Source organism: Schistocerca americana, chromosome X, assembly GCF_021461395.2.
Source record: "Schistocerca americana isolate TAMUIC-IGC-003095 chromosome X, iqSchAmer2.1, whole genome shotgun sequence".
Lineage (NCBI taxonomy): Eukaryota > Metazoa > Arthropoda > Insecta > Orthoptera > Acrididae > Schistocerca > Schistocerca americana.
The window spans coordinates 217,092,259-217,117,359 of record NC_060130.1 but is presented as its reverse complement, the minus strand read 5'-3'; the positions used below and the strand labels follow the sequence as shown (position 1 = coordinate 217,117,359).

The 25,101-nt window shown below is 45.2% G+C and overlaps 1 protein-coding gene across 1 annotated transcript in view; it reads right to left on the bottom strand.

Annotated features, from left to right (window-relative positions):
• Window positions 1–25,101, bottom strand: part of LOC124555926 (heat shock 70 kDa protein 14-like) — a 141,187-nt gene that overhangs the window by 78,550 nt on the left and 37,536 nt on the right. Inside the window, exon 4 of the mRNA XM_047129980.1 lies at window positions 11,933–12,131. Within this exon, the coding sequence (XP_046985936.1) occupies window positions 11,933–12,131 (199 nt within the window). The remainder of the gene's footprint in view (window positions 1–11,932; window positions 12,132–25,101) is intronic.

Genomic DNA, 25,101 nt, shown 5'->3' with positions numbered 1-25,101 from the left:
CTGCACTATTTGAAACCAAGCCAATGTTGGACACAACATCCTTTACTACCAAGCTAGTGTCATCAGCAAACAGAAATATTTTAGAGTTACCCATAATACTAGACGGCATATCATTTATATAAATAAGGAACAGGAGTGGCCCCAACACTGAAACAGACTCACATTCCACAACAGCAAATCACAGATTTAGAGATATGGGTCCTATTGCAACATAGGCATTTAAATCTAATACTGCAGAGCGTATCTGGCAAGAGCTCTACAAAAATACAGGATAAAACAATTCATTGCATCAACACAGTAAGTAGACCTCTGAACAAAATTAAAACTATAATGCAAGTTGTGAAAGAAGTTTGACAGTAGTAGGTGGCTGCTCATCATATTACATCTCATCACGGTTCGTGTTTTGAGACAGCCTTCTTTTCTGCAGCTACCCAACAAAAGCATGAACATTTAATCAGTTATTAAAATAGTGGAAGGACTCATCTGTAAATAAAAAGTATCAATTAGGCTGGAAATGACCTGTACAAATTATGTTAGAGGTACTCTGTCTCAAAGACATGCTGAACAGGGGACTCACTCACTTTCCAGATAGGTTAAAACATGAATTAGGTAAAAATCACTTTATAACTTATGGAGACAATGTAGACAATATCAAGCCAATTTTCTTTCTATCAGTAATTTTTTTTTTGGTTCTCCGGAGAAGAAAATGTTTATGAAAAAAGGAACATATGGCCAAGGACGGCAATCCATCTCGTGGTGGAGTCGAGCTGCTTATTCGTGATGACATTCGTAGTCAAACCCTCTCACTCAACATCCGGCTGCAAGCTGTTGCAGTGCGCATTCTCCTTCCTCGCTTCACCTTTTCTCTTTGTACCGCCTAAATCCCTGTCATTCGGTTTCAGCAGGGCAGACTTCCTCTAGCTCGTTGGCAAATTCCCAAATCTTTTTGCTGCTCAGTGACTTTGATGCGCATCACCCCCTTTGCAGCTCTTTGTGAACCTGTCCGTAAAGTGCCCTCTCGGCTGACCTTCTCGATCAACTCAACCTCTTCTGCCTTAACACTGGAGCACCAACGTTCCTTTCAGACTCGACACACTCTTATTCCCATTTGGACCTCTCATTCTGCACTGCCCAGCTTGCCCGTCGTCTCGAGTGGTGTGTTCTCTTTTAGACATACTTGAGCAACCATTTCCCCACATCCTATCTGTTTGCCAACTCCTCCCTCATCTACTTACTAAATTAATTGGCAGCTTTCAAAGGCAGACTGGAGGCTTTACTCCTCCCTGGTGACCTTTGACAAACGACATTTCCCCAGTTGTGATGACCTTACAAACGCTACCCTTACTGCTGCAGAATGTTCCATTCCTCACATTTCCACTTTACCACATCATGTCACAGTCCTTGGTGGACTGACGCGTACCGTGACAATTCATGTGCAGAGACACACTCTCAGCGTTTTTAACACTGGAGAACTGCATTTGATGTAAACAGTCGCGTGCGCAGTGTCATCACCCTCTTTGGGATGCCAAAGGAGCTAGCTGGATTTCATTTACTAATTCTTTTAACAGTTCCGCTCTGTCTTCCATTGTGTGGGCTAAATTCCAACGACTCTCTGGGCCTAAGGTCAATTCACCAATTTCTGGCCTGAACGGAGCAGATGATGTCATTGTGGAACCCATTGCTATATCCACCACCTAGGGCCACTATTTTGCAAATATTTCAAGCTCCACCCATTACCGCCCTACCTTCCTTCATTGGAAACAAATGGAGGAGGCTTGGGTAATACCCTTCTCCTCTTAGAATTTTAAATGCTACAATGCAGCCTTTCCTATGTGGGAGCTGATCACTCTCACTGTATCCCTATCTTTCACCCCACAGCTGGATGATGTTCGCATTCAGATGTTGCAGCACCTTTCTCTTGCGGGCAAACATTTTCTGCTTAACACATACAACCACATCTGGGCAGATGGCATGCTCCCCAGACGCTGGTATGAAGCCTTCATCATACCCATTCCTCAGCCCAATAAGGACAAAGACCTACCTTCTAGCTACCACCCCATTTTCCTCACTAGCTATGTTTGCAAGGTTTAGAACATATGATTAATGCCCGGGTGGTATGGTGACTCAAGTCTCGCAAATTACTAACGACTGCATAGTGTGGATTTCAGGCGTGCCATTCTGAAGTTGACCATCTCACCACTTTGGCAACCCATGTCATGAACTGTTTTCTGCAACAATAACTGACTGTGGATGTGCTTTTTGATCTGGAGAAATCCTTCGACACCAGCTGGAGGACCGGTGCCCTCTGTACTCTTTACATGTGGGGCTTTCCAGTCTGCCTGCCACGTTTCCTTCCGGAATTTTTAAAAGACAGACTTCTCAAAGTACGTGTGGAATGTGACTTGTAGGACACTTTTATCCATGAAAATTGGATGCCTCAGGGGTCCATCCTGACATTCGTTGTCCTTGCTATTGCCATTGACCCTATTATGGCCTGTCTCCCGCTGGGTATTTCCGGGTCCCTTTTTGTTGACGATTTTGCCACCTATTGCAGTTCCCCATGGACTTGTCTCCTTGAGGGAAGTCTTCAGCATTGTCTCATTGTCTTTACTCATGCAGCATCAACAATGGCTTTCGCTTTTCCACTGACATAACCATTTGTATGAATTTCTGGCTGCACAATGGGTTTCTTCCACCTTCTTTATACCGGGTGATCAAAAAGTCAGTATACATTTGAAAACTTAATAAACCATGAAATAATGTAGATAGAGGGGTAAAAATTGACACACATGCTTGGAATGACATGGGGTTTTACTAGAAGCGAAGAAAAAAAAAAAAAAAAACCTTTTGCTAGACGCGTGAAAGATCTCTTGTGCGTGTCGTTTGGTGATGATCGTTTGCTCAGCTGCCACTTTCGTCATGCTTGGCCTCCCAGGTCCCCAGACCTCAGTCCATGCGATTATTGGCTTTGGGGTTACCTGAAGTCGCAAGTGTATCGTGATCGACCGACATCTCTAGGGATGCTGAAAGACCACATCCGACGCCAATGCCCCACCATAACTCTGGACATGCTTTGTAGTGCTGTTCACATTATTCCTCGACTACAGCTATTGTTGAGGAATGATGGTGGACATATTGAGCATTTCCTGTAAAGAACATCATCTATGATTTGTCTTATTTTGTTATGCTAATTATTGCTATTCTGATCAGATGAAGCACAATCTGTCTGACATTTTTTGAACTTTTGTATTTTTTGGTTCTAATAAAACCCCATGTCATTCCAAGTATGTGTGTCAACTTGTACCTCTCTATCTACATTATTCTGTGATTTATTCAGTTCTCAAATTTATACTGACTTTTTGATCACCCGGTCTTGGGCCTGTTGCTCTACCGTTTGTTGAAACTACGAAATTCCTGCGGCTCATGATTGATAGAAACTTTCTTGGTCCTCCCACATGTCTTACCTGGCTGCCCGCTGTACCCTGTCCGTCAGTGTTCTACGGGTCCTCAGTGGTACTTCCTGGGGAGTGGTCTGGACCACCCTCCTCCGTTTGTACAGATCCCTTGGCCTTTTGAGAGTAGACTATGGATGCTCCGTTTATGCATCTGCACATCCATCCATCTTACACTGTCTAAATACAATCTACCACCATCGAATCCATGTGGCCACTGGCACCTTTTACACCAGCCCAGTTGAAAGTCTCTATGCAGAAGCTGCCTAACTACTGTGGTCATAACGATATGAGGTTCTCCTTAGCAGATACACATGCCATTTGTCTGCCATACCTGGCCACTCATCTTATGTCGCCTCCGTCAACGACTCATTTGACCGCCAGTAGGTGTGTCCCTCTTCTCCGTTACCTCCTGGAGTTCGCTTTTGATTACTGCTCCAGCAACCTCACTTCACGCTATCTGCCACTTTCCCGATGGATGTGTACCCTTCGCCACCCTGACTTTCTGTGGTGGCCCATGTTCACCTTGAACTTGATTCGCTTCCTTAGGAAACTTCTCCAGATTCGATCTATCGGTGTAAGTTTCTCAACCTTTGCACGGAACTTGGTGATAGTACCTTTGTGTACACTGTTGGCTCTCTGAGTGACCATGGTGTCTGGTATGCCTGATCATTGCCACCGACCATTTTCGATATCTGCTTCCAGAACACTGCTCAGTATTAACAGCAGAGCTCTTTGCTATGTATCAGGCCACACGGTACATCCAGCGACACAGGCTTTTCAATTTCGTCATCTGCTTGGATTCTCTCAGTGATTTTCTGAGCCTCTGTATGCTGTACACTGTCTATCCCTTAGTGCAACAGGTCAAAGAAAGCTTCCACTTGCTCTGTCTTGATGGATGGTCTGACAGGAAACAAAGCTGCTGACACTGTTGCCAAAGCTGCTGACACTGTTGCCAAGTCTGCAGTCCTTCTACATCATCCAGCTAGTTCTTCCATTCCTTCCAATGATCTCCATGTTGTCTTTTATCAGAAGGTGGTGTCACTTTGACATGACAATTGGTCTTCCATTCATGGGAACAAACTCCAGGGAATGAAACATCTCCCAGAAGCTTGGCCGATCTCCTCTCTCAGCCCTTTCGCCGCAAGGAGATGATTTTAGCTAGGTTACGTACTGGGTACTGTCTTTTTAGCCATCGTCATTTGTCAAGTGGTGACCCACCATCACTTTGTGCTCACTGTCATCAACCTTTGACCATTAGCTGTTTCCTGACCAAATGTCTCTCTTTTAACCACTTACGTTCTACTGTATGTTTGCTGTCTGAGTTATCGGTCGTTTTAGCAAACGGCACATTGGATGTTGATTGTGTTTTACTTTTTATCCATCATAGCAATATAGCGAACGACATTTAATATTTAATTCATGGTCTTCATAGTCTCTATGACATATTTCGTGTACCTTTCTCCAAGAGTAAGTCCTTGTTTCACCTGCCTTTCCTTCCGTTGATTGGGCTTAACGTGCAGTCACATTTAACTCCTTTTTCATCTTGGTGTTCAAAGGTTCTGACATGGGCGTGTATGACTTTAGTGTGTTGTTGAAGTTACAGTTTGTATGCGGGACAGGAGTGCCAACAGAAATTATTTCTTTTTTCTCTTTTTGCAAGTAGTTTGTAACAACTGTTCACAGCTTGTGACTGGTGGATTACTATTGTAAATAATCTGTTCTTAATTATGACTACAATAAAAACACCACCATTCTTATTTAATTAGTGATGACATTATAACATCTAACAATGGAAAATCCAGGATGGAATAATGTCAATATTATGAAAAAGATAGATTGCCAATCACCATATAGCAGAGATTTTGAGTCGCAATCTCTCTCTCTCTCTCTCTCTCTCTCTCTCTCTCTCTCTCTCTCTGTGTCTGTCTGTCTGTCTGTCTGTCTGTGTGTAAACTTACTTGTTTGACAGTATTTTAATTATGCCTATCTGCAATTCAACATTTCTGCTACATGCAGAGTAGCACTATCCCTTTCATAATACTAACATGGTTTTATGTATTTTAGGTATGCTAGATTCACAATTTCTGACTCATGATGATGACCTATTCAATCGGCAGTTTATATTTCAGAATATAACATTCTTAAGAGTTGTTGGTTGGTTGACTGGATGATTAAAGGGACCAAACTACTAGGTCATCAGTCCCTTTTTCCTCAGACAGACAGGTCTACATGCCTGTAGATCAGATAGCCTACCACACGAAACCCACGGGAGGAAAACCCCAAGGTCTATGAAGGTGAGATAATGGACAAGAAGAAGAAAGAAAGAAAGAAACAAAGACAGAGAGAGCACAAGAAAGGTGTTCCCTCTAGGGAGCAGCCAGAAGCCTCCGAAAGCACAGTGCAATGCAATGAGGGAACATACATCCCAGTCCCCCCCCCCCCCCCCCTTACCAGATGTAGCCCACTCAGAAATCACCTAGGAAAGAGACTAGCAACATGGACACGACGAGAGAAGTACAGAGAGACAAAAGACGAACAAGTCTAACAGACCATGGAAGGGGGGGGGGGGGGGGGGGGGAGTAAAAGAGCAGGTAAGGTGAGGACCAGGCTGCACCACAATGCCCAGATAGTCACAGCACGGACTTGGCAGAGGAGGCAAAGAGTGTTCTGCCAACCCATCAATGGGCCAATATGGGTAAGTGGACCTACCTTGAAGAGAGCAGTGAAAGCTCCCTTCAAGAATAAAACGTAAAACTAAGTCAGCCACTGAGGCATTGTCTCCTAACACCAGAGACAGCGAGTGAGGGAGATTAAGAGCCCATTGCATGGTGGCTAAGTTCGGACAGTCCAGCAAAATGTGGACTACCAGCAAATGGGAACCACAATGACAGAGAGGTGGGTCTTTGCGACAGAAGAGATGACCAAGAGTTAGCCAAGTATGGCCAATACACAGCCAGCAAAAGGACGATCAAGTCTTTGAGAGAGGCCCACATGAAGGACGTCCACAGATTTGTAGTCTCCTTAATCACCCTACTTTGTTTGGCAAAGTCAGAGTGAGCCATTCCAGATTCCCTAACCTTCATGGCATAATACTGATCAGAGGTTCATTACTGGAATACCAACATCACAAATCAGTTTACAGGTAGCCAGTTTGGCCAGGCTACCAGCAAGTTCATTTCCCAGGATCCTGATGTGGCCTGGGGTCCAGACATACAGGGAACCCTGGATAGCAATTACCAAGGGACAGTGAAGGTAACATTGGTCAAGGGATGCAAACTGCACAAGGAGTTGCTGAAGATGAGAGAGGATCCACCGGTGCAGAAACTAATATGTTCAAGAGCACGAGAGATGGCTACCAACTCCGCAGTGAAAACATTACAACCATTTGGCAGGGAGCACAGTTCAGTGTCCCATGCGAGTATAAGCAAAGCCCACGTGACCAGCACCCATTAAGTCATCAGTACAGACTACTTCTGAACCCCAAGATATGACAAGAATGGCTAAAAATTGGTGGCAGACGGCCTCAGAAGGAACCGAGTCTTTCAGATCTGGTGATAGGTCAAGACAACGCTGTGGCCGAGGGATGCACCATGAATGTGTAGTGAATGGGCCTGGAGGAGAGGTGATAGAGGAAACAACTGGAGTTCAGAGAGGAGAGACAGGATGTGGATTGCGATTGTAATCCTTGATCTGGACTGCTGTTGCGGGGGATGGATTGCGGTGTTTCGACGGGATTCTTTCAGGGCTTCGTAAAGCTGTGGAAAGGTAGTACGATCTGCATCCCAGCTGGTGTTACTCAGGCAGTGGAGACTATTAAGGTGCAGCTAACACTTTCGATCAATCTAGCTTAGATGGGGAATCCACATCAACTTAGGATCTAAGACCAGTCCAAAAAACCAAAACGTTCCCACCACATTGAGTAGTTGGCTGTTGAGGTAAAGTTCTGGTTGTGGGTGAACACTACAATGTTGACAGAAGTGCATAACATGAGTTTCGACACTGTAAAGTGAAAGCCATGGGTGAGGTCCCATGACTGCGCCTTTCCTATGGCACCTTGCAGTCGATGTTCAGCGACATCCATACTAACAGAGCCCTGTGGTACCCCATTCTCTCGTCGGATTGTGGGAGGAGGGGGGGGGGTGGGGGTGGTATTGTGGGAAGCAGCAAGTTGAACCTGCAAAGTATGGTGGGATAAGAAGATGTGTACAGTAGCTAGGATGTGGTGTCTTAAGCCTTTTTCAGGTCGAAGAAGATGGCTATAAGGTGTTGATATTGGACAAAAGCTGTTTGGATGGCAGACTCCAGGCAATCCAGATTTTCAGTACAGAGTCACCTCGGCAAAAACCGCCCTGGGATGGAGGCAGAAGACCCCGAGACTCAAGGAGCCAACACAGCCGCCAGCTCACCATGCATTCAAACAACTTGTAGAGAACACTGGTGAGATTAACTGGGTAATAACTATTCATCTCTAGAGGGTGCTTGCCCTGTTTCAGTACTGGGATGACGATGATTTGTCGCTGTTGCAATGGGAAGTCGCCCTCACTCCAGGATGCAGTTAAAGATGGCAAGGATATGACACTGACAATCCACAGATAGGTGCTTGATCATCTGGTTGAGGATGTGGTCCGATCCTGGGGCAGTGGGCTAGGACACTGACAAATCCCCACTCACTGAATGGAGCATTATACGGATCCAGGTGGTGTGCAGTAAAAGATAACTGCTTTTGCTCTACCCACTTTTTTAGGACACAAAAAAGGGTTGACAGTTCTCAGACTCAGAGGCCGTAGCATAATACAGAGAAAAATGTGGCATCTGTGTTAGTGTAGATGGCATCATTCAACGTACCACCACCAGGTACACCTGCAGGTGTCTGGTATCTGTAGATACATCTGACCTTGGCTCAAACCTATGAAGGGAAGGTTCATGGTCTGATGGTTGAAGCGTACTGTTCCTAGCATTCTTGTTTCCATCGTTTTATTGGATGACAGACCCAGGCATGGAGCCACTGAAAGGCAATAACGTGCTCCATCGATGGGTGCCACTTACGGTGCTGGAGAGCTCGCCTACGATCTCTAATGGCCTCTGCAATTTCTGATGACCATTCAGGTATTGTCTTCTGTCGGGGTGCACAGAAGGAACAGGGAATCGCCAAAATCAGCTGCTCAAATAATGGTTGTAGTTGTATTCTGGACTGCCTCATCAATATCTCCATGCAGTGGGGAGCCAAGGGCAACAAAAGAGGCAAAAGCATCCCAGTCAACACAGCTGAGAGTCCATCTGGGCAGGTGTCCATGGGAGTGACGCTTTCTTTCACATCACTTTGGTATAATGTCACCCTGACCTTTTCAGGTAATGAATCACCATCAAAGGCCAACATGAAGGCACTGGTAGCGACACTGTTGACCTTTGGTCCCCAATGTACATGACTAACAAAGTGTGCACCCTGGCACTCCAAGTTGGTGCGTAGCTCAGCATCAGATTGTAAGAGCAGGTCTCTGTGAAAATAATTCCCTGAACCATATTTAGACTATTATGGGGAGTGACAGTCACCGGTATGTCACCCACCTTGTTAAGAGCTAGTAGCACCCGTGATTGGGCAGAGGATACTGTTTTGATCAAAATTGACCCACTTTTCATTTTAGAAATGGCTGCCACTTCCCCAAGCTTGACTTCTATGTTCTCCACAAAGAAGAAGGGTTCTGTGGCCAAGAAGGAATCCCCAGCAATCCTTGAGCAAACTAATTATTGGGGGGACAGGGGGGGGGGGGGGATATTTCTCTGCTTGCCGCTTAGCCCTATGGAAGGAAATATTTTATGGACATATCTCTCTGCACTTAAATCGTACTTTCCTTCCATAGAGACTGCTGGGATCATACAGCTGCCGGCGGAAGATAACTTCATCCGATTCATTTGCGGCTCATCCGCCATGGTGCCACCCACTTCGAATGGGGGCTCTTGCCATGTGCGCCACCCAGCCTCAGAAAATGGCTACGTGGCCAGTAATCCGTTGCTCGGAGTCCCCGTGTCCCAGTCACAATGGGCACATGCACATAAACCTTGGCATACATGGGAAGTTTTCAGCTCACACACCAACAATACGATACCCACGTGGCCAGGGGGCTACCACTGTGCAGCTATTTGATGACCACCATGACAGGATGGCCACCATGCTGGAGTTTACACTGCATTGGGTGACCTTCCCTGCATGGTAAACATTTCTGGAGAATCTGAAAACTGATGGCAGGTCAAACCTAACAACGGGGACTATGTCTTTACTTAATGAAAAGTTGTAGAAAACAAAAAAAAAAAAAAGCAGAAACTCTAATCCCAGTCACAAACGAGATCTGAGCTGGGTCTGCATCAAGAAAACCATACAATGGAGAGACAGAGGGAGAAAGTGACAGTGGAAGTATAAGCTTGCAGGACAGAAACGAAGTAATGCTGCAAAGCATGGGGCCCCATGGTAGCCAAGCAGGTAGGTACTGACACGAGAGTTGTGAGCCCTCAGGGGCTAAATGAGTAATATTGTCATTGAACCTTGGTGGGTCCTTCCCCACATCTCACTACATCCCATCACACAAACTCAACCAGCATGTTTCTGACAAGGCTTGTGAATTTCTCCCATTAATCAATATTCTCCTTCCCAGATGTAAATAGTTGCTCAGATAGTTTGTTGTCATTTTATTGACACATCATGCACAACTTTTCATTCAACACCACTGATCAATGATGCTGCTGTAGCTCTGTGTTTGTTGATTCATCCATTTATTTTCACTGAATTGAAAAGTTCACATTTTTTTATTGACAGCATAAATTGTATACTTACATCGTATGTATTCTACTTAGTTGGCTGTCCAAGATAATTTTCAGATAAGATATTTAGTACAATTTCACTAGAACCGCCATCCTGCCATCTGTGTCATGCATGGCTGGCTAACAGGAACCTCTCCTATGGCTAAAACACGATCAGGTAATTTATCAGAAATATTTTTCCACAAATCTTCCGTAGCATTCCATGCCATCTCAACTGATGTAGTGTGTCACCAATAGATAGTTTTAGTAAGAAATTTTGGCCCACCTTTAAGGCTTAACTTTACCCAAATTATCTATTGTTGACTGCATTTATCTCATTACACAAAAATAGACTTGTCACATATATATTCCAGTCAGAATTTAAGATTTTGTTTCTAGTTTTACCCAATTTTCTGTTCCACTTGCTACACAAGCAATGCTGTTTAAGCAAGTCACAGTAATTCAGTGATCTTGCCTTTAATACTTGTCCAGTTACCTAATATTCAGTTTTCATTTTCACAGTTGACTTACATGGCTATTTGATCTCCTCAATATGACATACATGTGAAGTGATCATGGCTCTTTGATGTTCAACATCTAAAGGTAAACAGGCTTACAAAGTAATTTATCTAAAAAAAAAAAGATGCAAACTATACTGCAAACTATACATATTGCGCTATTGAAGGAAATCCTTTCTGCAGGTACTGCATGCCTAACCAATTCAGGGAGGCACTTTAAAATTCTACATCCAATACAGATTAAGTCAAGAAATCTGCACCCAAGATCACCAAAAAAATCAATGGAGCCTCTAGTTTAAATCTACCTGGCTCCAAACCAAGGATTCCAATCAATACTGGGCATGAAATAACAAATTGTGAACTGTGATTCCATTAGACGAGTGACAGTAACCCTGTTCACCACCAAAAGGAACTAAGATGTTGACAAGCATTACTTACAACCAGCTGTAACCATTGCACTAAACAGATGGCTGCAGAGCTGCTTCTGTATCTCAGACGAGACCTTCCCACAGTAAACATATGGGATATCCAAAGGACTTCCTTTATGATCTGATTGTTATTTTCCAGAGGAGATCCATCATCTGCGTTAAATTGGAACACCTAATAATGAGCAATCTGACCGTAGTCTAGATCATGCAGGATCATTGACCTCAGGGTCAAAAGATAAAGCAACTGATGTGGGTTCATGTAACAACAGTCAACATGTCTTTCTCATATACACTTCACTATAAAATAATATTTTACTGCTATTTATGCAGATTTCCTCAACAAACTGAACCACTGACATCTTAACATCAAAGTTTCATCCGTTAATAAGAAATTAATAATTTATTTGGAGAAATGTAACCCACAAAACACAGCACTGAAACGTATCACTGTGGAATGTTTATCAGCTCTATTGATGAAAACATCAGCCTATGTGCACATGCTATGCAGTGTTTTGGGGCCAAAGCCCTCAGAGTAAAGTCTCAGGAGAAAACATGCATTCCTCCAATCTTATGTAGGCTAGTCAATAGTGGAAACAACAATTTCAATAATGAGCAGCATATTCGCCCTAAAATATATGTTAACAATATTGAACACCTCATTTAGTAGCTAAAGATCATTCAGATTGTTTCATAACTTATCACCAATACCAAGAATAACATACTGCATTACAGCACTCACCCTCTCTCATCTGGGGACTCAACACCACAGCCTTGAGCAAGCAAGGCTGCTATAGGTTCACTAATTACTTGCAGAACATCGAATCCTGCATCTTCTGCTGCACGTGCCAGTGCCTGACGACTACACTTCGAAAAATTTAAGGGGACACACAGGACTGTGCGCAGATCTGTATCTGGAGGTACACATGTGGAAGCAAAGCCTGAAACAAATAACAAAAAATAAAGAAATGCTTTACATTACTACCAAACCACAAGCTTCATATTTGTTTACAAACACTATATTTATTGTTGATTGACAGCTAGCTGGCTGGTCGTCAGTAGAGTCAATGCCTACAGCTTATTCTTTTCCATCAAATAATTTGAAACACTTAAAAAACTCACAGTGAATGGGCCAAAGAGTTTTGTTACTGCAAAGTATTGATTCCACTGTGAGAGTACTTATTAGTTACACGTTCAAAAGGAAAACTCTAATAGTTTAATCATTTTGTGTAATAGGACAGTGTGAAATAATGAGTGAAAAGTCACTGAGACCAAATCATTCTCTCTATTTCAGCAATCATATTCCCACTTGACAGCTTCTACAAGCAAAACATGTCAAAGCACTACACCAAAGGAAGTCAGCATTTAGAAGATAGAAGTATATCTGTGATAATACAGGATGGATGTATTTAACCATAGCACTACCTGATAAAATCTGTAGCCACTCTTTGGTGGCTATGTCTTTTTATCCTGCACAAAAAATGTGTATAAAATTTTAAACCCCAAAACTTCTTCAAATTGGCTGCCTTGTCAGGATCCAATTCTGTACAGATTGCTCGCAAAGATAGCAGCCAAAGTAAGATTGTAATTTTGACATGTTACATATACACTGTCCAGTCACATTAATGTGACCATCAGTCGAAAGCCTGAATAACCACCTTTTGCTGCATAGACCACTGCGAGACATGCAGGAATAGTGATAGTGAAGTTCTGGAGGGTAACGACACGGATATGGAGCCATGCAGACTCCAGTGCCATGGCCAGAAAGTGACAGGTTTCTCTTGAGAATCCACCGCGAGAACAGCTCAATCGAGGTGGTCCCACAGATTATCAACCGGGTTTAAATCCAGAGGGTCTGGTGGCCAGGGGGGTACAGTAAATTCATCCTGGTGCTCTTCATACCACACACATACACTGTGAGCTCTGTGACACATTACATTGTCCTGCTGGTAAATGCCACTGTGTGAAGGAAAACACGAACTGCATGTATGAGTGAACATGGTAACCAAGGCTAGATGCATACTTATATCAATCATCTGTGCCTTTCAGAATGACAAAATAACTCGGGTAATGCCTTGAATATATTCCCCAGACCATAAAGCTCCCTCCTCCAGCCTGGACCCCTGTGCTTTCAGATGATTCACACCGTGCACACCAATGGCCAGCTGTCCAACAAAGAATCATAATAATATGAGTAAATATACTGCTACAGATTTCTGAAAACAACTATCAGACAACATATATAAGTGCCTGAAGGTCAGTGCTCTTAGTATCTTTTCTTAATAATGTCTGTAGCTTCTGTCTGTAGTTTTTATGCTTATACTAGCAATTAGTGAATAATGGAAATCCAGTCAACCATGTTTTAAGACAAAGATAAAGAAAAGTAGGAAAAATAATGTCTAAGGTAGGGTGGACAGTGATCAGTGATGTCTGAGTAAGCTGTATTGCCTACTCAAGTTGTGTACACACACACACACACACACACACACACACACACACACACACACACACAAGTTACATCTCTTACAACATTAGACAGTATAAATTGTAATTATAATTTTTCTACTTTGGAGCAAAGCAGTTTGATACATTTCTTAGAGTAGCTTAATACATTTAATCAAGAAACAAATTTGCTAACTGAAAACCAAGTTTGCACTACTTTCTAACAAAAGAACAATCTCTGTGAATTTAGTTTAGTAACGGCATTGGTGAGCTCTACTGTAAAGAATGGAAAGTTTAAAAAGTCATCACCCCTCTGCGTCATAAAAGTTGAAGTATTAGTTTATTTGGCCAAAGATGCTGTCAACAACCATTCCATGGTACACTTGGATGTATACAACTAAAATGAATTTGGGGGACCACAGGAAACCTAAATCAGGCTGGCTGGACTGGGATCCAAACAACTTTCCTCCAAAATACAAGAACAGCATTCTTGATCACTAACCACCACATTCCATCAGTGAAGCCTAAAGAAGTCTACACACACTTTTGGTAAAACTCCATCTTATTCTTTACACTCCCTATACAGTTTTTTATGTACAAATCTAAAACCACTCCTGATCATAACTGTTTGTTGAACAGATAAATTATGCTTGAATTCAGTAAGTTCCCAAGGTAATTATTTGATTCATTACTGTACTCATACTTAAAAAGACAGATTCATCTCAGATATTTAACCAGAGTTATGTCAGTAACAAGCATTTCACGGCAAGTCACATGGGGGATAACAACTGCAAAGCAAAGCAATAATCTGAAGGTCCCATCATGATCATAGTCCATGGTGGGCTTCAGTTTATTAGTAAAATATTGGAAAACTGTGGTATCCTTACAAATTTACTATGGAATATTCCTCAACCATCTGGGGTGAGTGACTGAAGCTCTGATAAAGTCAGAGGCTACACATGTGATCTGGAAGACATTGTGAGAAATATGTCAACAAACTGATGAAAATGAATATTGGAAACTTTAAGTGGTTCATCCCGCAGTTCTCCACATTTCTTCCCATAAATGTGTATTACGTAAATTTAAATAAATTCAACAGAAACAGCACGAGGTACAGAAATTAAACTATTACAGCATGTGAATGAGCAGATAGGTATTTGCAGACAAACTGTGAGAGACACACTGCACCTGTGGTCATACAGCTCAGGGAGTAGAAGTATTGACTACGAAAGGCATAGGTTCAAGTCTCAGATTCAGTCAAGTGAAAAGTTTTATTCTGAAGGAAAATTTCATTACATGTACACTCCAATGTAAAGTGAAAGATTCATTTTTATTAAACACATGTAATCATATCAGCCATTTCAAATGGAAAAAAAAGTAGCAAAAGGCAATTATTACTTCTTGTTCATTCTTACGACACAAACCCAGGCCCGAGGACTGCATGGGTAGCAGAGGCCAGCAGACTGCACAGTTACAACAAGAGTGATGGAAGGTCAGGACAGAGGGACTGGTCCCCCACCTCCACAGGCACACACACTGTTATCCTCTCAACCATCCTCCAGTGATAAGGGACACGAGGCACAGGTGGCGGTCATCTTAGTTCCAGCCTGAGCATCGGAAGTGAAGACAGGGTGCCAAATGCGATTGTGGTCACAGCCAGAGCTGTTTCGTGTTGGTGGGTCAGACAGTCATGTCTGGCCTTAACATCAAGCCACTGATGCTCTCTGTCACCAATGATGACCCCTTGGGTCCATCCCAGACACCAACTGCATATGCATGCCCAGACAGACATTCCACCCACAGGCAGGCCTATATGCAGGTTTGGCACACAGCACAGGATGCAGGAGGTCTAATGGTGTACAATACCAACTCAAATGCAGTATTTCAGCCAGATGATGTCTGCAAGGTCTTCAGCAGCTGTGTTTTAAATGTATGGACCATCTGCTCAATCTCCCCATTAGGAGCAAGGTGAAACAGGGTGGTGATCGCATTACAGCCACAGAAAGCCTAAAGCTGCATCTACGTAAATGGGGGCTAATTATCCAACACCAGGGAATAAGTGGCACTCCCTCAAGGTAGAATACCATCATGAGGTCACAAGTGGTAGAAATGGTGGTAATGAACAGCATCCACGCCACGTAAGGGAAGTTTTGAGAGGGTGGCCACCACCAAAAGCCACATAACAACCTGAAATGTCACGGTAAAATCAACGAGGACCTTCTCCGACAAGTTATCAGGATGGGGCCACGACGAGGAACCTTGACCGTGGGACAAGTGATTGAGAGATCAGGCATGACACGAGCCGTATGCGCATTCAATGTCTGCATTGATGTTGGGCCAGTACACGTGCTGTGGGGCTAGTGCCTCCATACATGTCCTCCACCAATGACAAGCACAAAGGAGCTGGAGGATGCGGGGACAGAGCGAGGATAGAATGATGGTCAGGTTTTCGAGAGTCCTCTGCAGCCATCATTAAAACATCATTTGTAGCATTGAATCAGTAGCATAACATGAAATAATTGTGAAAGGCTAGATCAGTAAGGCTCAAAACATTCTCTGGACACCTCTCCAGTACCTCAGACAAAACTTTCAACAGGACAGGATCGTGAAACAACACAGTGGATACCTCACGTGCAGTCAGAAGGAATTGAACCAGGATTTATTGTGGATGTTGGTCCAGGGGAAACAAACTGTTTCCTTGTGGTTGAACTGCACATTGGCACCAAGAGGAAGTGGGGGTAGGGTGTTCACGTTGGTGAGTTGGGTGAAAGTGGATTTCAATTGATACCCAATCAAAAACAATGCCCAATTCTGCAGACAATGCATCATATTTTCCAGGAGTTTAGAACAATGCACAAACAACAAAATCAAGGCTTTGAGCTTTGCAGTCGCTCAACAGGTGTAATTTGCTGCCATACAGTCTACATTCCAGAGGTGAAAGCAACTGGCCATTCACTACTACCCGACACCTTATGAGACAAAACAACCGCTATACCATATCGGGAAGTGTCTGTCTCGAGTGTCAAGGGCAGGTCCAATGCATATAGTGTCAGTCACAATACCACCTTGAAACTGTACTTAATGTTCTGATATGTCAATTGGCAGGTGGTCAACCACACAAATTTGACACCCTTCTTGCATAGTCGATCTAGGGGATCTGTGATTTGTGCCACCTAGGGAATAAACTTGGCACAGAACATGATTCTACCCAGAAACAACTAGCTGCTTAAGGTCAGTAGTGGCCAACATATTAGTGATTACGTGAATGTGGTCACACGTGTGCACGATACTATAGCGACCTGGGGTCACTGGGGCCTCTAAGGTACAGAGGCTGTGAAGTGGTGGGTTGTGGAAGCAGTGGTGCTGGCCACGGATGGGCAGGTATAGTGTATTTTATTTTTCTTGAATTACAGCACTGGAGTGTCTGGATAAAGGAGACCATAATTAGGGTGTTTTGGGGTGCAGCAAATGCAGAGCGCATAAGATATCAGCTGTTGTTGGTGCAAAACTTGCAGAAATGGAATCCCCTGCCTCTGTGAGAAGACTAATCACGGGGCTAGTCCGGAAGGCACCAGTCGCAAGTCGGACCCCACAATGGTGGATGGGATCTAGTATCTGCAATGTCGAAGGTGACACAAAACCATAGACAAGACTCCCGTAGTCTAAACGAGACTGGGCCAGTGCTTTGTACAATCGCAGGAGAATAGAGTGGTCTGCACCTCAGGTGGTATCGCACAGACATCTGAGAACATTGAGACGTAACCAGCACATCATCTTCAGCTGGCGAAGACGAGGAAGCCCTGTCAACCGGACATCGAAGACCAGACCCAAGAAGAGATGGGTGTCCACCACCTCGAGGGATTGGCCATTGAGGAACAGGTCCGGATGTGGATGGACTATATGGCGACGGCAGAAATACGTGACATACAATATGGTCACCAAAAACTGAAAGCCACGGGAGAGAGCCCAAAATTGCACCTGGTAGATTGCCCCCCTGTAGACGGCTTTCTGCAGCGCCCACGACAGACGAAGCGACATACGTACAAAAATCGTCAACATACAAAGACGCGAACACTGTCGGCCCAGCAGCCACTACCAGTCCATTAATGGCGATGAAAAAAAGAGGGACGCTCAATACAGAACTCTGTGGAACCCCATTTTCTTACCGACGGGAAGTGCTGTAGGAGGAACCAACTTGGACCCGGAAAGAGCGACATGAAAGAAAGTTATGGATAAAAATGGGCAGAGCACCACAAAGGCCCCAGTCGTGAAGGGTGGTGAGGATGTGGTGGCACCAGCTGGTGTCGTAGGCTTTATGCAGGTCAAAGAAGACTGCAATGAGGTGTTGCCAATGGGCAAAAGCCGACCGGACAGCAGACTCCAGGTGGACTAAGTTATCCAATGTAGAGCGGCCACGGCAGAAACCACCTTGAGTCGCTGACAAAAGGTCACAGAATTCGAGGATCCAAAACAGCCGCCAACTCACCAGGCATTCAACGAGCTTGCAGAGGGTGTTGGTAAGGCTAATTGGACAGTAGCTATCCAACTGAAGAGGTGGCTGCCCAGGCTTCAACACCGGAATAACAATGCTTTCCTGCCACTGGGTAGGAAATACCCCCTCACTCCACAGATGATTGAAAAGGGTCTGTACACGACGGTGGCCAGCCACCGGTAAGTGATGGAGCATTTGGTTACGTATCCAATCCGGTCCAGGAGACGTGTCAGGACGAAGGGTGAGGGTTCTGGCGAATTCCCGCTCGCTAAATGGGGCATTATAAGGCTCCAAGTAGAGAGAAATGAGAGACAAAGGCAGTCGTTACGAGCGCTGTTTGAGGAGGAGGAGGAGGAACAAGGGCGGATATTGAGTCGACGCAGAGGCTTGGGCAAAGTGTTGAGCGAAACACTCTGCGACAAAGTACAGATGGGAAGGACAACACCATGCACAGAAATTCCTGCAACGGGACAATAGCCAAAAATTCGCCCGAGTCTTGCCCAGTCTTGTGAAGAGCAGGTGTGCGGTCCTATGGCAGATACATACCATTACCAGCAAATCCGTTTCTGAAATTTGATTGCAGCAATTTCCAGAGTCCACTATGGGACCATCATACTATCATTTGACAGGGGAGGGGGTAACCCCGAGGAAGAAGGGATGGCTGAAACAGCTGTGGCAAGAATGGTGGCAGTTAAAGTCTGTATAGACTCATCAATACTACGGTGTGGTAGTATGGGGGGGATGGTAGCAGAGGAGAAGGCACCCCAATCAGCTTTAGAGAAGGCCCACCTGGGAGGGTGACGGAGCAAGACATACTGAAGGAAGGTCAAAACAATCGGGTAATGATCGCTGTCACATAAGTCATCGTGGACACCCCACTGAATGGAGGGAAGAAGGCTGTGACTGCAGATGATGAGGCCAATGGAAGAGAAAGTGCAGTGTGCCACACTAAAGTCTGTGGGAGTACCGGTGTTACAGAGGTCAAGCGCTGCCACAACAGATTCAACTGTCCTGCCCAGGGCAATAGTCGGGTGACTACCCCAAAGAGGGTTGTGGGCACTGAAGTCCCCTACAAGCAGGGAGGGAGAAGGGAGTTGTTGAAGAAGGGTGGTTAGGGCAAGGGATGTGGGTGGCCTGTCAGGCAGGAGGTAGCCTGTCAGGCAGGAGGTAGAGATTACAGATTGTGATTGTAGTGGTCAGGTTGACCCTGACAGCAATTGCTTCCCGAGTGGTATGGAGGGGAACCCATTTACTAAAAATGTCTTTGCGCACCAAGGTGCAAACACCACCAGAAGCCTGCACAGGGCCAATCTGGTTTCAACAGAAAGCATGGAACCCATGAAGGGTGGGTGAGTAAGAATTGACAAAATGGGTCTCTTGGAGAACAATACAAGCAGCAGAGTAGGAGGAAAGAAGGGGCTGCAACTCCGGGAGGTGACGCAAATAGCCATTACAATTCCACTGGAGGATTCTCAAGCTGGAGTCCAAATGGCAAGCGAACGGACCGGAGCCGGTCACGCCACCGAGTCGCCATCCGTCACCGATAAGGATGGAGTAATGTCCATATAGGTGGGGTCAGACTGTTGGTTCATTGGCTGGAGGAGGGGAAGGTGGCACATCAGGGGGGTACCTGAGGGGCCTTGCGCTTGTTCCCTTGTTCTTGTGTTTCTGCTGCTTCTCTTGTGATGGAACAGAAGGGCAGACTGCAGTGTGGTACGACACAGTATTACACCTGGCAATAGCGGCCCCCACCGGCCGCAGATCGTGCGGCCTATGTGGAGCTGCAAATCGCCTTTCAGGGGGTGCCGGGAAGAGGAGTCCCGGGAGGGAGCTCCAGTACCATCGGCTGCTGAAGAAGGGGAGCGCTTCTCTGGCGGGGGAGGGGGATTAGCACCCAAAGGGGTGAGGGTGAGGGTGAATTTGGGCGTGGCTTGGAAGAGGAGGGGGTACGAAGGGGAGTGGACGTAACTGAAGCAAAAGCAGAAGTTAGAGGCACAGGATGGAGCCGGTCATACTTTCGACAAGCCTCGGTGTAGGTAAGTCGATCTAAAGTCTTGTACTCTTGAATCCGTCCTCCTTTCACATACACCAGGCATGCTGGCGAGTGCGGAGGATGCTGCGCATCACAACTGATGCACACAGGCGGGGGACCACAGGCACTCCCCTCATGGAGGGGGCCCCCCACAGTCACCACAGAGGTGATAACTGGTGGAGCGGGAAGACCTGTGTCCAAACCGTAAGCATTTAAAGCATCTCATCGGTGGTGGAATGTAAGGTTTTACATCATACCGATACACCACCACCTTTACCTTCTCTGGGAGGATATCCCCCTCGAAGGCCAGAAAAAAGGAGTCTATCAGTGTGATTGTTTTTAAGGCCTCGCTGAACAATGTGGATAAATCGGACTCCTTGCCGCTCGAGGTTTGCATGGAGCTCCTTGTCAGTTTGGAGAAGAAGATCCCAGTAGAAAATGATACCCTGTACCGAGTTCAAAGATTAGTGGGGTGCGACGCAGACTGTGCTGTGGTCATAAGTCCCCTAGAACTTAGAACTACTTAAACCTAACTAACCTAAGGACATCACACACATCCATGCCCGAGGCAGGATTCGAACCTGCGACCGTAGCGGTTGTGCGGTTCCAGACTGTAGCGCCTTTAACCGCTCGGCCACTCCGGCCAGCCTCTGCAGACTGGGCAGGAGAATATGTCTTTATGAGCAAAGAACCGGACTGCATTTTACTCGTGGATTCCACTCCATGATACTTATCTTCAATCGCCTCAACAAAAAAACAAAGGCTTGGTCGTGGCAAAACTCTCACCACCTGTCCTGATACAAACCAGGTACCGAGGGAAAGGTTTCAACCCAAGTCGGCAAGCTTGACCTCCTTCCCATGGGGTGGCGAGGGAGGGGAAGGCCAAAGGATCAGAAGGACTATCATGTCTACTATCACTCTTAGAAATGGCCAAAGAATGGCCAGGATATTGAAGCCTTTCCCGCTTCATATGCAAGGCGTCTGCCCTAGTACCACCCACCCTGACCAGGGGCTCGCCCAGTGGGCACCACCCCGCCATAGCGAGGGCCATCTGGCACGGCAGCCATTGCTGGGAGTTCTGATGCCCCAAAGTGATGAGCATCAACTCCTTGGCATACACGAGCCGTTAACAGCTCAGGTACTAGCAGTGTGATCCCTGTGTTGTCAGGGGGCTCAGCCAGTTGGGTACTTAACAGCCCCACCACACAGACTTGCTACCATGCTGGTGACCTAGCATGAAGGGGGGCCAGGGTGCAAGGGGAAAATGGGGGGGTGGGGAGGGGAGGGTGAGATGAGCCTCCAACATGGAAAATAGGCAGGGAGTTCATCCCCAAATGGCTCACACTGACGGAAAATGTTGGAAATGGTCAAACTCCAAGGGGACCAAAACGCTGAAAAGGAGATGGATACAGCAAACTAAACAATAGCACATACCAAAACAAAGCCGGGAGGAAAGCCAAGTCGACATGAATTCCACCAAGAGGGAAAGGAGGGGGCAGGGGGAAAGGAGCAAGGACAGGAAAGGAAAGGAGAGGAACAGGGACGGTAATGCAGGTCTGGGAAAAGGAAGGAGACTGCAAATAGCTCGGAGCCCCGTGCACGCCACACACGTACCCACTAAGGGACTGTCGGCCCCCTGGATGGACATACGACGGAACTTCCAACATTGAAAGCACCACATTGGGGGAGGGATATAGGGCTTCACATCACAGCAGTAGACCATCACCTTGATCTTCTCAGGTAATGTATCTCCCTCGAAGGCCAAGATGAAGGCACCGGTGGCAACCTGCTTATCCCTCGGACCCTGATGGACACGTCGAACGAAATGTACACTTCGCCGTTCTAAACTGGTGCACAGCTCATCGTCGGACTGCAAAAGAAGGTCCCTGTGAATTATGATACCCTGGACCATATTTAAGTGCTTATGGGGCACGATGATTACAGAAACATCCCCCAGCTTGTCACAAGTGAGTAACACCCGTGACTGGGCAGAGGATGCTGTTTTGGTCAAGACTGACCCAGATCTCATCTTGGACAATCCCTGCCACAGCAGACCTTGGCACAAGCAGCCTCGCCGTGCATAGTTGGTGCATATGCCACTGCACAGATCAGGGCGTCAGCATTCCTCTGGTCACTTGCATCACAGCTGGCCTCAGCTCTCCTATACACACTGTCCTCACCACATGCCACAAGGGGGCGTAGTCGGTACGATGCAGCACTACGAGTGTTGTAGCTCGAGCCTGAATAAAATATTTGACTAATGAGATGCTTTTTTCACATGTTAATGATGGCCAACATCTCGACAACCACCCACCGCTGTTATCATCCAACCCTACCACCATAGAAGCCATCCACGTAGTGTTGGAAAAGTTGACCACCGCTGATGTTTGCAGCTTCATGCATCATCACATCACAGCCGCAACTCTCAGTATCAACATACAGTGGAGTGAGTGAAGAATTTTTGTTTTCCCTACTTTCGCGTGCACGGGAGGTGGGTTCAAGGAAGGACGTCAGCTGGTTTTATGGGTAGCACTTGTGAAGCTGTTAGAACCAGCTGATTCATCAGACTTTTGTGGCAATGGCAATGTATGGTCATCTGCTAGCCAGTGTGCCAAGTCATAGAAGTTAATGAGTAGGCATCAAAGTGTGAATAATACAGTATGGTTACGAATGTGAAAAACATTGTTTTACAGTGATGTTGTTTTGTATAATTGGTTATGTACTGCAGGTAAGGTTTCCGCAATGGTCAAATTTGGAACATAGGTGTTCCAGAGCAGGAGGCGATTCAGTTGTTGGTTAATCAAGTAGTGCAATGACGACAGATAATGAAGAGTTGCCTAGGCAACTTGTCACTAGGAAGGAAAAGGAGGTACTGTCCAAGCCAGCTAGTTCTCCAACAGATTCAGCTGCCATTAATTTGATTACTCCCTTCTCAGCTGAGGATGTGATGTCTTTCTTAGATGACCTGGGAGCCACAGCAAAGGTCTGGGGTAGGGTGGATAGTCACCTATTGCAAATGGCATGCAGGATGTTGATACAAGCAAGAACTAGTGTGACATGTATGAAACGCTTAAAAATTGCACCGATATTTGAGGAGTGGAGGCAGGGCTTCCAATAATGCTATAAAAAATTACAATGGTGTTAGATTTTAACATGAGCAGTGAAGTGGGATAGCGAAGGAATACAATGAGACAGTGGGAAGTTATGCTGAGAGAATCTGGAAAGTTAGTGAACACACAGATGAGCTGGCGAGGGGGGAGGGTCGAGGGAGTGGGGTGAGGGCGGGGGGGGGGGGGGGGGGGGTGTGAGGAGACACACAGGATTATACTCCAAGAAGCTGGACATAATAGGGCACTAGATGCCTTCCACAGGAGCATGCCACCCAACATATCTACGAGGGTTCAGACAGATAGTCTGACAGACCTGGAAGCTGCCATTAGGTTGGTACGCAGTTAGAGGAGATTGATATAGCAATAGGGGCGTGCAACAAACAAAGTGCGTTTTCTGCTGACATAAGGTGTCACAGGTGTGGAAGATCAGGGCATGTCCAGAGTCAATGTCATCAGCCTCAGTATGAAAAGCGCATTGGGGTTGGACACCAGTTACAAGATTGTAGAAGCAATGCACATAGTAACAAAGGGGAAAATACACAAGTGTTAAACGTGTCAAGGATGTATTATTTATAAATTCAACAAATTGTGTCAGGAGACATCAGATCTTTCAAAGGGGAGAGAGGGAGAGTAATTAGTTTCCTTTTCCCAGATTGCTGGGCACCAGAGATGGGGATCAGGGGAATCCTATCATGGCAGTGCTGTATCTCTTCAGCAAGAGTGGAACGGCGGTGCCAGAGGATCATCAGTTGGAAAGTTAAGTTATATTTACCAGCCAAGAGGATGTTATCATCAGTCACTGACTGATGGTGACACTGTCATTTAATGCATGGGAGATGATGAATAAGGTGAGGAGGTTGGAGGATATGTTATCAATGTTACATCAAAAAGCAAAGAAAAAGATGTGTTTGGAGAAGTATAGGGGAATACAGCACATTGCATACGTTCTACAAATGATTAAGGGGCAAACACAGCAAGGGAACCAGAGTGTGCTGAAAAATAATGCCTCTGAATTTTTTTATGTAAAAACTCTTAACACTTTTTAAATAAAACGAAAATTATGAATATTCTACATCTTTATAATTCATGTCTACATGTTTGCAGCCATCTGCCACTAGAGGTCTCTGAGTTGAGCATAAAACAAGTCTGTGCACGAGAAACAGCGTGCTGTAATCGGGTTCTGAAATTGAAGAGCCTGTCCACACATGAATCACCCACTCCTTCAGCATGACAATGCCAAACCCCACATGGGCACTGCGACATCTGCAACAATTTAATGCCTTGAGTTCATTGTTATTGATCATCCTCCACACAGTCCAACTTGGTCCCATCCAATTTTCATCTGTTTCCATAACTTACAGAACATATTCGAGGCCTTCACTTTGATAGTGATGAAGTGTTGCAAGCAGAGGTGAGGTTGTAGCTCCATCAACAAAGTCAAACATTCTACAGTGGCGGTATCAACAAACTTGTCTCTGGAAAAAAGGACATTTTGTCTATGGAATGCGTGACTGATTATTTTGTAAAATTTTTTTTGTTTATTTGTAGACGCAATCACATATTTATGACACAGTCATTACCAGTTTCATCCATACAATAACAATTTTCAGATTCTAAAGGCGGCATACACTGAACACAGGTTCATGCGTTGTCGAACCCATGAACCTGTGTTCAGTGTATGCCGCCTTTAGAATCTAAAGATGGTCATTGCATGGCTGAAACCGGTTATGACTGTGTCATAAACATGTGATTGTGTCTATAAATAAAAAAAAAAATTTTTTTAAATTACAAACTTGTCTCATTTGTGGAAATGTGTCCATCACCTGTGTGTATGG